This window comes from Pseudonaja textilis, chromosome 2, assembly GCF_049901715.1.
Source record: "Pseudonaja textilis isolate UNSWEBS1 chromosome 2, rPseTex1.2, whole genome shotgun sequence".
NCBI classification, from domain to species: Eukaryota; Metazoa; Chordata; class Lepidosauria; order Squamata; family Elapidae; genus Pseudonaja; species Pseudonaja textilis.
The window spans coordinates 162,390,828-162,403,862 of NC_141991.1; the positions used below are offsets into that span (position 1 = coordinate 162,390,828).

At 37.6% G+C, this 13,035-nt stretch overlaps 1 protein-coding gene across 2 annotated transcripts in view; it reads right to left on the bottom strand.

Moving 5' to 3' along the window:
• LOC113449584 (ephrin type-B receptor 5) overlaps positions 1-13,035 on the bottom strand; it is a 174,000-nt gene that overhangs the window by 45,804 nt on the left and 115,161 nt on the right. For both annotated transcript variants that reach the window (XM_087926285.1, XM_026720664.2), the window contains exons 5-6: positions 6,858-7,013; positions 5,142-5,480 (exon numbers count right to left, since the gene is read on the bottom strand). In XM_087926285.1, coding sequence (XP_087782411.1) covers positions 5,142-5,480; positions 6,858-7,013 — 495 coding nt within the window. The remainder of the gene's footprint in view (positions 1-5,141; positions 5,481-6,857; positions 7,014-13,035) is intronic.

Consider the following 13,035-nt stretch of genomic DNA (forward strand, 5'->3'; position numbering starts at 1 on the left):
TCTCCGAACTATTCAAAATTTCCAGTTCTCCAGAACTGGTCAGAACCTGCTGAATACCACCTCTGCTTCACACTTTAACTTCCTATTGCTATCCTGAAATGCTACAATTAATCATGTGAAAACCAGGATGATTGCAATCATCAAGAGGTATGCTAATCACTCCCACATTACTACTATAACTGGTTTGATAATAATTATAGGATTGAGCAGGTGAAGGATTTTCAATAGTTTTACATTTATATACAGATCAACTTCCTTGAAATTTTCACTCTACAAACCTTTCCTAGTGTGTCTAAACAGCCTCCAATGAAGTAATTAGATATTCAACTGTAGGGGCAACAATTATTCTCCAAGAGTAATTAAATTAAAATTAATTAAATTAATTTTTAAAGCTTAACTGCTAAGGCTCCTGGTATCTGGTGCAGAGTGTTCAATCTAAATTCTTGAGATCTCTGCTTTGAGTTCTCCACCGTAGCTGATGCATATCACTGACCTGAACTTGGTGCAAAAAATAGTGTCCTCTTTGTTAGTAAACTGGAATTGCAACAGCCATGTAACATCTGCACCTATATTCTTTGTCTACAGATTTCCAAGTGCAATTCAGGGTGACAGTGTTATCCTATAAAGTCTTATATAGTTAGTTTCTTTAATGTCTATGGAGATTCTCAGTCATCCAGGTAACGGTTGTCCCAAAGATTTTTTTTCTTTAGTTTCTTTCTCAAGAGGCAGCTGGACTTGAAGACGTTTCACTTCTCATCCAAGAAGCTTCTTCAACTCTGACTGGGTGATGGGGAATGGAAGGATTTATACTCCTTGCACGACAGCTGGTCATTTGCATTTTTTTAGCAAATCGTTGAGGCTACCTGGAGGTTTATCTGTGTCATCAGGATCAACTGAGTGGTGCATATGGGTGTGTAGCCTTCTTGGAACTGTTGAAAGGACTGTGTTGTAGACTGGAAATAGATGATGTCATATCCCTCCCCTTTGTTGAGAGAGAGCTGTTCAATTTTGACATAGATGACCTCTTTGACCCCTTTCAAACCAGCAGCCCTCTCTGTCCAAAATGTGGACTTTGTTGTCTTAAAAACAGTGGCCTTTGTCTTTTAAATGTAGACGGACTGCTGAATCTAGTCCTGATGTGTTTGTTCTCCTATGTTGTGCCATGTGTTTATTCTCCTAGAGTTCTTCAACATTGTTTCCTTCTAGAATCATAGAATTTGCTTGTCCACATGCGTGCACCCCAGCAAAATGTGTTAACATTATTGGGAGATTAAAGGGACAGGGACTCACACCTCCCTCTTGAGGTGAAATTAGCATCTGCACAGAGCTTTTCCAGAGAGCATTTAGGCCATGATGAATTGGAAGCCAATGTATGATTATGATGTATTATTATTGTATTGTGGCCTTGGCTTTACCTTTGTTTTATTACTGTAAGCATTAGGAGTTCATACAGATATTTGCAGTATATTCAGCAGTCATTAAAAGACTGATGCATATGCATATATACAAATACATGTATTTTGAAAATAAACCCAATACAATAAGAACCTAATCACTGAGGAATAGGTACTTTCTGGGAGGTGGAACTTACCACAAAAGTTGTCACTGATGTTTGACCATAACTGGGGAAACACACCAGGAATTTCCATTTTGTGCCCTGTCTTTGGGGACAATAAGGACAAATACTGAACCATTGAAGTGAGAGCTTTACCTCCTTTCCAGATCATTTTATAGCCTTAGTAAAAGGACCAATTGGCTTATAAATGCTGTTGATCAATACCAGCTCAACTAACAGGAAAGAAATAAATTAAGTGTTGGTCAATCTATTGGCTCAGCATTCAGCTAGATTTCCAAGTCATCAACTGAGGACAGGGACTCCAGAATAGATTGAAATTATCTTACATTCCATCCCATTGGTAACAGTGAGGGGATTGATATAGATGACTTTGACTTTAAATGTATGGGACCCTAAGACGGATGGTTCAGGAAACGTAATACCCATGCTGAGGTTACTTTGAACAAAGCAGCTCAATATCAAGGTGGCCACATCATCTGGGCTCAGATAACACTCCATCCAACAGATGTGGAAGAACTCATTTTGACCTTGCCTTTTTCTCCTGAATTGAAGGAAAAGATATGGAAAGGACTTGTGCTTTTGATATATCGAACTGGAAGCTGTGAACAATTTACAGCAATGTTCAGCTTGGGAATCTGTTGGAGATATAGATGCTTGTTATTTGAATGTTCATATTGTTTATATCCCTCTTTTCTGTCAATCCTGGGAGCTCCTAAGGCTGCACACGTAACACTCTTATTGCACGAGCTGTATTGGTTACCGGTTCGCCTCCAGATCCAATTCAAGGTGTTGGTTGTTACCTTTAAATCCCTACATGGCATAGGTCCAGGTTGTCTGAGGAGCTGTCTCTCACTGATGGGATAAGGATGCTCCACTTGCGCCAGTGGAAGAGGCCTGCTACAGATCCCATCTGCTAAGCAAGCATGATTGAACAGAAGAGCCTTTTCTGTTGTGGCCCCATCCCTCTGGAACATTCTATCACTGAAGGTGAGAACTGCCCCCTCCATTTTGGCCTTCTGGAAGGATATCAAAACCTGGCTTTGTGGGCTGGCCTGAGGCCACAAGGAGGCAGCTGACAAGGTAAGAAGACTTCTTCCTTGTCGTATTTGGTTCTTAGCTTTCTTAGTTCAATTTTAATATTGTTTTAAATAATATTTTAACTTTGTGTTGTCTTAATCTTTTAATTTTCTATTTTTTATTTATTTTATAACCTATAAACCATCCACAGTCACCATGTAGAAGAGATGGGTGGTATAAGCATTTAAAAAATAAATTTGCTATTATTCTCTAAACTTCTATTCATCTTCATGGATGTCATGTGGTTCATAAGTTAAAGATGTAAATGGCCAGCAGTTCAAAGCATAACTTTGCATCTTCTTCCCTCTTCAAAACAGAAAACAGTAAAAGGTGAACTAAAATAATTTCTGATTAATAGGAAGAAGAGAACATTCTTTTTAGGAATGTATATTTTACTTGAGTTTTCTTTTTTCTCAAACTTATTTATGCTTTATTATTCTGCCTTTACTATTTTCCTAAATAAAATGGAAAACATATCTAATACTCCTTCCTTCTTCTAATTTCTGCACAAGAACCTCAGCTGTGAGGTGACAGAGAGTGACCGGCCCAAAGTCAACCAGCAGGATTTCATGACTATGGTGGGACTAGATAGAACCTTAGCCACTAGGCCAAACTATTTTCAGTTTGCTTTGGTGGTTTTGATTATTGTTAGCTATTCTGAGGTACTTATACTTATTAGAAGGATGGAATATAAAATTATAAACAAATAAATACAGATGTACATGATTCTAAATTTCACATGCTGTTTGTGGCATTTGTCCATGAAATAAAGATGCAAATAAGAGGCTCTCAGATATTTATGGCAATTGTAATCATGAATCCCCAACCTCCCAATTAATTCTTCTACCCCCATTACATGAGTTGGGAGAAACCTACTGCCTAGATAAAGCCAAAGAGCAAAATTGCTATTTATTCTTACATCAGACACTCAAATCCTCTGCCAAAATCTGATAAAAGGTTCCATTTCTCATAGCAACTGATCTCCTAACTGATATAGTTGGCTCCTCTGTCAAGCAAGTAAAGAAAAAAACAAACATGCCATCATCTGACTGTGCTAGAGTGGGAGGAAAGGAAGAAAGAGAGCAGTGACTCTGATTTTCAACAGATTAAGCTATGAAACTAAATTCAGTAGTTCCAATCTCACCTTAGCTATAAATTCAGTAAGTGGTTTTAGGCAATCTACTGCCTCCCAAACTCAATCTTTCCATCTATAATATGGTTCGTTGAACAATTATATAAAGCATATTGAACATGTGAAAATGCTGTACAATTTCCAAGTAGGAATAGCAGTTATCATTTTAGTACCTTCAGTAATAAGAGAAGGCATGTTAGGCTGAGAATCTAAAGGGATTGGTTGTCCCAAGGGACTAATGCCTGAGACAGTAAATCCAAAGAGCACGACTTTAATAATATTCAGTATTTACATAGATTTTAAAATGTTCAAAGTATTATACTGAGCCAAATATTTCACTTCAAAGATCCTTTTCTGAATTGCAAAGGCAAGCTCTTTTCCTTTTGCCAAGTTTTTGGGGAGTGGATTCAAGCAAAATAAAAAGTTTTATCAAAGGCCATGGGAATAGATGCTTTCACTAGGCAACTCAGGAAAGCTTTATCTTGCAATGCTGTAACAAGTCCCATTAAATATGAGAACTTAATAAAAACATATTGATGAATTGCATTAAATAATTTGATGACATAACTTACCTGTTCCATGAAGTATTACAATCTGTGCGTAGTATTACAACCTGAGCATGGTGTTGCAAACTATAAAAGATGCTCAAATGTACTGGCAATGGGCTTGCAGACATCCCTGACACTTCTAGATGGCCCCATGAAACCTAAAACGTAGGCTGAAATCTTATAGGATTTCAAAATTTTGCAAGATTTATTTTTCATATCCTTACAAAATCTTGAAAGGTTATAAATACCTGGAGGTATTGCTGGACCACTTAAAAAGGTACAGCACCCCACCCCCATTCTCCTTTTAGGTGACATGAGTATCCCAGCATTAAGCTCAACATCTCAAAAATACACCCTGAAACACATCTGTGGACACCTTTCACAACATAATGGGCAGATAGTGTAGGAAATAAGAAAATAGAGATTTGTTTCTGCAGCTTGCATCATCTGTGACTTCACACAGCCACGAAATGAAGATCCAAGGTAAGTTTTTTTAGTTTTGTAGGAGGAGAGAAACATGGGCATTTTCTATCCTCTAACCAATTTCACCCATCTCTGTTCCACATAAATTGCCTTCACAGTCTTATCTAAAAGATTGATATGTAGTCATAAATGGCATGAGACTGAGATTCTAGTTAAAGTTTCCTCCCACACTATTAGTGGATACCCCTTGTTCTCTTTGGGTTTATTTCATCATCATCCACAGTGTTTATGACAGCAAAAAGAAGAGATTAAGACTGGAGAAGGAAAATAGAGGAACAAGTCAGGTTAAAATAAGCAATGATAATCAACAGCAAATGCTGTTTACCTGATTGGCTGGTGCTGACATTGATGGCAGCATAATGGGGAGAATCTGGGCTCAGTTCAGTCACAAGGTTGACTGCTTGAATCTCGAAAGTATACTGAACACGAGCCAGGAGGTTGGACACTTGCACTCGACTTTCGGTCAGCCCCACCTGCCGGGGTTCAAACTGAACACTGTCCCCACAACGGACACAAGGTCCTGGAGAGCCATTCGGACACACTTTACAGATGACATTGAAGAAAACATCCTTTCGGCCACCCAGATCCTTTGGGAGACGCCAAGTCAGGAGGACATTGGATCCAATAATTTCATAGCTGAGATCCCGAGGGGCTGATGGGATGCCTACAAAACAGTGGAAAATGAAATCCTGAAAAACTGAAATAGAAAAAAGTCAAATACAGAAATGCAAAGGTAGGCAGTGATATTATTTCATTATCTCTGGAGCAAACTAAGTAAAATATAACTATAGAGAAATCTTTCCCAAGAAATAATTTTAACGCAAATTTCAAGGATGAAAACTACACAGTTTGGTAATCCAAAGCGGCCTACAGTCATGACAAATTGTTTCCAGATTTCAAGAATTGCTACTATTACCACCAATAGGGAACCACACTTCCATTTTCCTCCCCACCTCTTAAAATCCTCATATTTTGCTAATGGAGCAATAAAAATTAGGAAGATTAAATTTAGACCAGCTGTCATTGCTTAACCCAGCCAGACAATTATTATTTGAGTATTCATGAATATGGATTTAATTGTAACCTTCAGTATGCTTCTGCTTCACTGTGCTTTTCAAAAATGTTTTAAAGTACATTTTGAGTTTTAACAAGGAATCTTGATGTACCTTAAACACAAATTTAATATAAACATCCCCAAAACAACAATTGTCACTGAATCGTGGCTGTTTGCAAAATGCTTGCCATTGGGAGACACCTTAAAATTAATTGAACCCATTTCTCTTAAAAAAATACAGACAATTCTCTAACTGATGGACATTCTACTTAACTTTAACAATTATGTCTAGAAATCATAGCTTTGATGGTGAACACCACATGGCTTGGTAGGTAACAAAGAAGGAAAAATGTGTGATCAAAATCCCTCAGAAGAGAAGAACCAAGATGGAGTCTACCACAGTCTCTGTGGCTATATTGATTCCTGTGAATGTTACCAAAGGAAGGTCATTTTTAAAAAATGATATAGTACATTAGTCTTTAAAAAGCCACAAGGTACTTCACTGTTTTTAAGGTCACAGGCTGATGTGGTTATGCCAATGGAATCTATAATACTATAAACCACTTTCCATCACTATCTTCATTTTTAAGTATGTCTTGAGGTCATATCTGAACAGCCACTTTGTGAATGAGTAACCTCTCTCCCATCCCACCCAGCAATCACTTATTTTTCAGAACTTTAAATAGGCAGCTTAGCCTAGAAAGGCTGGAGACCTCTGTTCTTTCCATAGTTCTGTACAAGAGTAAGTTTAAAAAAAAACAGTTTTGGGAACACACCTCTCTAATCCATGAAATGTAATAGAACTGGACTAGGGACCTCAGAAAAGAAGATGAGGGACTTGAGGAAGAAACTAAAGCACAGGGAAAGAATCATGGAAGAAGCTGAAGGAAAAAGGAGCAAACGCAGACTGGGCCAGAAGAAGAAATCAAACTACAAAAGGAAACATGGACCAAACTAAGCCAATCCTCCTTAATCTCAGATACTTACTGGTACAGGGGGCATCTGAGACGTCTGAAGAAGCACGGTAATAGTGAGTCTGGCAGGCACATTCACGGGAGCCCGGGATGGAAGCATAACTGTGCATAGGGCAAGGACTGCAAGGGGCATCTCCCACCGATGCTTTGAAGGTGCCTCTGGGACAAGCTAAAAATATAAAGGAGATAGAAACAGAAAACAATCTGTTTAATTTCAGCAGATCAGCAACTCTGTTTTTTGTGGATTTATTTTATCTCCAGCTGCAATAGATGACAAAACTGTAGATGTTGCTGAACATATAAATATCAACAGAGGCTCTCTAATACATCCTTTCCTAGCCTGGTACCTTATTTCTAAAATTCGCAATTGGCATGCTGGCTGGGAACTCTGAAAATTACAGGGAGACATCGTCAGTCGTGGCTATGACTAATGCTGGCCTGTGACTAATGCCCTGCCTATTTTCCTATCAGTTTTAATTCAGTGTGATGAAAAATAATTAATTTAGATATATATGAATTTCTTGTGTATGCTGACCAAATAATCAGGGCACTTGCAGAAATAGTTGCTGGCTTCAAACAAAGGCACATGACCAGGGGAACAAGACCCCACCCCTTTTAAACATATGATGCATTCACTGCCTGCACATAAAAGGTGGCAAGAGTTAAACATCCCATCACACTTTGGAGCCAGTGATCACTGCTGTGGACATGGTGAGAATAAAATAATAATGTCTTATACCAAAAGCACAACTGGGGGGGGGGGAGAGAATGTTGAAGACCACACTCATAAACATGATACTATTTTGTGTACATGAAATATATAAACAAAAAACCCTTCACTGTTTGATTTAATATTAATAAGACATTTTGAAAAATAAAATCAACCCACCCAAGAAATATCAAAACTTCTCTAAGAGCATAACTTACAAACACCCCCCTTTATATATTATTATGATTCATCATACAGTCAGCCAGATGTTCAGGCAGGATTTGGAACTTTTGTCCACTATCGAGTCCTTCCTAGGGACCTGGGGATAAGCAGATGTGGATGTCTGATGGTTTTATAGATATCATTGCAGAATGTAATCTGTTCTGAGTAAAGCTGCCTTTTGCGATGGACTGATGGTGAATTTGTCATTAATATTATTAATATAAGGGGATGTGATGGCTCAGCAGTTAAAAATGTTGAGCTTATCAGCTGGAAAGCTGACAGCCGAGGTTCACAACAGGGTGAATCCCATTACAGCTCCTAGTCACCTAGGAGTTTGAAAGCATGCAAATGTGAGTAGATAAATAGATACCACTTTGGTGGGAAGGTAAGAGCATTCTATGCACCTCAGCATTTAGTCAAACTGGTCATGTTACACAGAAGTGTCTTTAGACAACACCGGGCTCCCTCAGCTAAGGAACAGAGATGAATCGGACACGATTGGATAGGGGAAACCTTTACTTTTATTATTTATATATTTTAATATATTGTTTATAATAATTTAGAATGATATTAATTCATATTTTCGTTGCCTGCTTGGACAGACATGTATAATATATTGTATATTATAATATATTGTATATTATAATATATTGTATATTAATACACATCATTTCCTTAACATGGTTGGTTTAAGTTGATTTGAAACCAAACATTTTTTATTTTGTCTGTTATAAAGGAATGTAGGATACTGAACTAGAATTTTTGTCAAGCACACAAGATCCTTCTGTCTTGTGGGATAGACATTTATTTTAGCTGAGGATACTGTTTCCTAACAGTGGCCAATATTGATGTTCTTTAAAAAAGAGCTGAGATTAAGAAATCAAAGGTGTTCTTTCTTTTAGTTGTGTGCTGAACAAATCCATATTCAAAGGCATTCTGAAAATAAACTATTCCCCAAAAATTACAGTAGTCTTTACTAATTAGAAAGCAACTTCACCTACACTTTTACAACCAGATCCTACCATATAATAATCTAACCATAGTATCCCAAATACATCTTGTTTACTTTGAGGTCCAGATTTCTTAGAAACAAACTCGGTGAAAGCTTTTATTTAAGCATCTCCTTAAAGTTTTTATTTAAGTATCTCTTTGAAGTACCTCTTCAGTGCTCCAAAGCATTGGCAGAAAATTCACATTTAGAATTCAGACTAGAAATTCTTCTTGAAAATCACTGCTTTTTCTTCTTCTTCTTATTTTAATTAGAACCATTTGAATTAAATTCAACATTTTTGGACGAAAGAAGACAACCAATGGTGTGTAAAAACTATACACATTTTTTTAAAGCTGATAAGCTCATTGGTCATCTTAGGGTTGTCCAGCGGCTGGGGATAGGGAGGAGGCCAATGAAGAAAACCATATTACATGCACTTCCCTAAGGGGTGGAGCCTTTATTACAATAGAGCAGTAATGGAGATGACTCTAAGCAAGCTATTCAGATTACATTAATTATGCAACAGAAAACCTTAGTTATAGCTATACAGCGTTTCTGCATAGACTTTATGTAAGATTGCCTTAAAAAACTCAGCAAAAGCCACTCTGTGCTCCCCTAAAGAAAAATCCAAGTTATAAATATACTTTAAAATGTTACTCAGGAGAGCTAACAATATGAACCAGTGTTGAGAAGGGTATGAGTTATGCTATAGATATTCTTTAAAAAAAAGTAGGAGCTCAATCCAAAAATATGATGGTTCAAAATGCTTCCTTTTCAAGAACACTTTAGATGATTCCTCCCTCTACCCTACTCTATGAATGTCAGTTTAACAATATTACTTTTAACAAAGGATCAACTTTTCGTTCTATTTTATTAGCTGCTGTATATACTTTAACAGGAAGAAGGTCCAAAAGACTGGAAAAACAAGAGCTAGAAAATCTCTACACATTCTAATATCTAAATCTCTACACATTCATTGTATGTACACAGAGTTCTATTCTATTCTATTCTATTCTATTCTATTCTATTCTATTCTATTCTATTCTATTCTATTCTATTCTACTCTACTCAATAATGAAATAGTCTGTTAAGCAAGCAAATATAGAGCACCAGCACAGCTACCTCCTATAAAATCTGAGAATGAAATGGTAGTCCTGGGGCAACCAAGATTCACATCCATCCATCCATCCATCTATTCATCCATCCATCCATCCATCCATTCTCTCTCTCTCTCTCTCTCTCTCACACACACACACAGAGAGAGAGAGAGAGAGAGAGAATTTCTCCAGTTTCTTTATATTTAGTTATTAGAAGAGTCACCAAAATATAAGCAAGTAGGAAACCAAAATGTATACTGTGGTCACAGTCCCTGCTTATGATAAGCAAATATATAAAAACAGACTCAGGTTGGTTTTTTCCAATAAAGTGGGGGGGGAAACTGAAACTCATTTCTGGAATGAAAAATGCAGAATGGGAGTTGAATAGATAAGCTATTTCTGTGACTTTCAGTAGGAACTGACTTAATCAACACTTGACAGATTAACATGTCTACTGGAACTCAGGAATTTATCAGCTTCTGCAGTTTCTGAATTTTCCAAATGGAGTTTGGAAAAGTACATAGAAATAATTTGGTGTGGAAATTGACTATTTGTCCATCTTCTGCAAATTAACCAAATCCAATAAATATTTTTGATACGCCAGATGAAAACATCTAACATGAAAATCTATCTTAAATGGGTCATTATTGGCACAAAGAAACTTGTTAAAAAAAATAACAGAGTGGGAAAGGACTTTGGTGGTCTCCTGATCAAAGAGAAAACCTTATACCATTTCCGGAGCTGTGGCAGTGTAGTGATTAGAATGTAGTACTGCAGGGTAATTCAGCTTACTCCCGGGAGTTTGATCCTCACCGGCTCAAGCCTTCCATTCTTCTGAAGTCGGTAAAATGAGGACCCAGATTACTGGGGGCAATATGCTGACATTGTAAAGTGCTTAAAGAGGGCTGTGAAGTGGCATATAAGTTTAAGTGCTACTGCTATTTCAGACAAATGGTTGTTCAATCTCTTCTTCAAACCCTCCAGTGTTGGAGCTGCCACAATTTCTGGAGGCAAGTCATTTCACTGATTCTTTTAACTGCCAGGAAATGTCTCCTTAGTTCTAGGTTGGTTCTTTCCTTGATTAGTTTCCATCTATTGCTTCTTATTCTGCCTCCAGGTGCTAATTTAACAAATTAATCCACTAAAAAAGTTCCATAATCCATGCGCGGATACTACACTACTGTTACTATATTTTCTATCAAGGGTAGCTTGAGACCTGAATTTTTGGATCTAAACTTTATAGAAGCTACCTTAGCAGGTCCTGATAAAAGTATTATGCTACAACTGCTGTTGTTGTTTAGTTATCTGTAATACCTCTCTGCCCTTTTGAGGTTAGGAATACCACATATCTGCCTCCAGATTTCTACATAATGGAATTGTGCATTCACGAAAGCCATAAAAATGCAGCTCTAATGAAAAGGAGACTTCATAAATAGTTCCCACCAGTTCTATCCACACCCACTGATTCCAGTTTTATTTTAAATACGTGTGTTTTAATGCCTCAGGGATGAAAACAAACAAGAACCTGGAATTTGATCTTTTGCTGGAGTCATGAATTTCAAAAGAAGTTTTCATGTTAGTCTTTATTGTGCAGCAAACTTACATTTTATTGTAAACTAGCTAGATACCCGTGCTTCAGGATGAAACTATGTGATTGAGCTATGCAGGAGCCTGGGCTTCCCTTCTTCCCTTCCTTTTTCCTTTCCCGTCCTTTCCTTCCTTCTTTCCCCCTTTCCCTTCCCTTCCTTCTTTCCTCCTTTTGTTTCTTTCTTTCCTCCCTTCCCTTCCTCCTTTCCTTTCTTCCCCCTGTCCCTTCCTCCTCTCCTCTCCTCTCCCTGCCTGCCTGCCTGCCTGCCTGCCTGCCTGCCTGCCTGCCTGCCTGCCTGCCTGCCTATCTATCTATCTATCTATCTATCTATCTATCTATCTATCTATCTATCTATCTATCTACCTACCTACCTACCTACCTAGCAAAAGTGTTGTAAAATACAATCCTCCAACTGTTGTCCCAAAGGTTTTTTTTTTTTTTCAGGAGGCAACTGGTTTTTCATTGAAGATGTTTTGCTTCTCATCCAAGGAGCTTCTTCAGCTCTGACTGGATGGTGGGAAATGAAAATACTACAACCTTTGATGCCAAAGGAGCTTCTTGTTTGGAAGTATAGTTTGCATCCTTTTAGAGAGTCACTGAGGCAAGATGGAAGTTTGTCTGTGTCCTCGGGTCACTTGAGTGGTACAAATGGCTGTGGAGTAATGGAATGTGAGGTAACAGAATGTGAGGCAACTGGCAGTTGGAACAGAGTTCTTTTCAAGTGGGGAGTGGAGTATAACTCCTTAGCACCAGAGTGTGTTAATTACTGTATTAAGAAATACTAATGATCTGAGGGTCATTTCAAAAAATCCTTTCTTAGCCAAGAGGAACATACATGCCAAATTTCAAGTCTGTAGGCTTTATGGTTCTGGAGATTTCATGATGCTAAATGAATGGTCTTTTGCTTTTTATACATATAGATAAGCCACAAGAAGACTTTAGCTATTTTAGATTCAAGAAGCAAGTGAACTTACCGGTTTCATTTTTCAACTCAAAGACTTCATTTGGACTTTTTAATTTACCATGGTTTTCTTCCATTTAATTTTCTCAGTTTGGTCTATAATTCACCTGCAGCAGTTATCAGAACTCTAAGCAAGTTATAAAACAAAATTAAAAAAAACAGGGGAGAGAGATGGGCTTTAGCAGACTGAAAGCTATGGGGGATTTCCGGATTGCAATCCAGCAAACCTATTAAAGAGTGTTAAATTGCTATGCTATGCTGAAATTCTGGAGGTAGTCAATGCTGGAGCCCACTTGGGCTTTTTCATATGCAAAGCCTCTCTAGAGGTCACATGCTAATGAATACAGCAGAGTATCTGCTGTGACTGTAATATAATCAAATGCCATACACCAGCACATACTGTAGTGTTTTAATTGCAAGAAAATCAGAATGAGTTTGAAAGATCACATCTCACATAGAATGGTGTATATGCCATCAATGTTCTGCTACAGTTTTGAATGTGAGAAGTCCAATAAGATATTATGTATTATTTGCTTGGTTGTTTTTTTTAAAAAAAGAGTCAATTTGTGCCACCCTGGATCAGTAAAGATTTAAAAAGAAAAAAAGGTTGTGTCAGCTGTGTA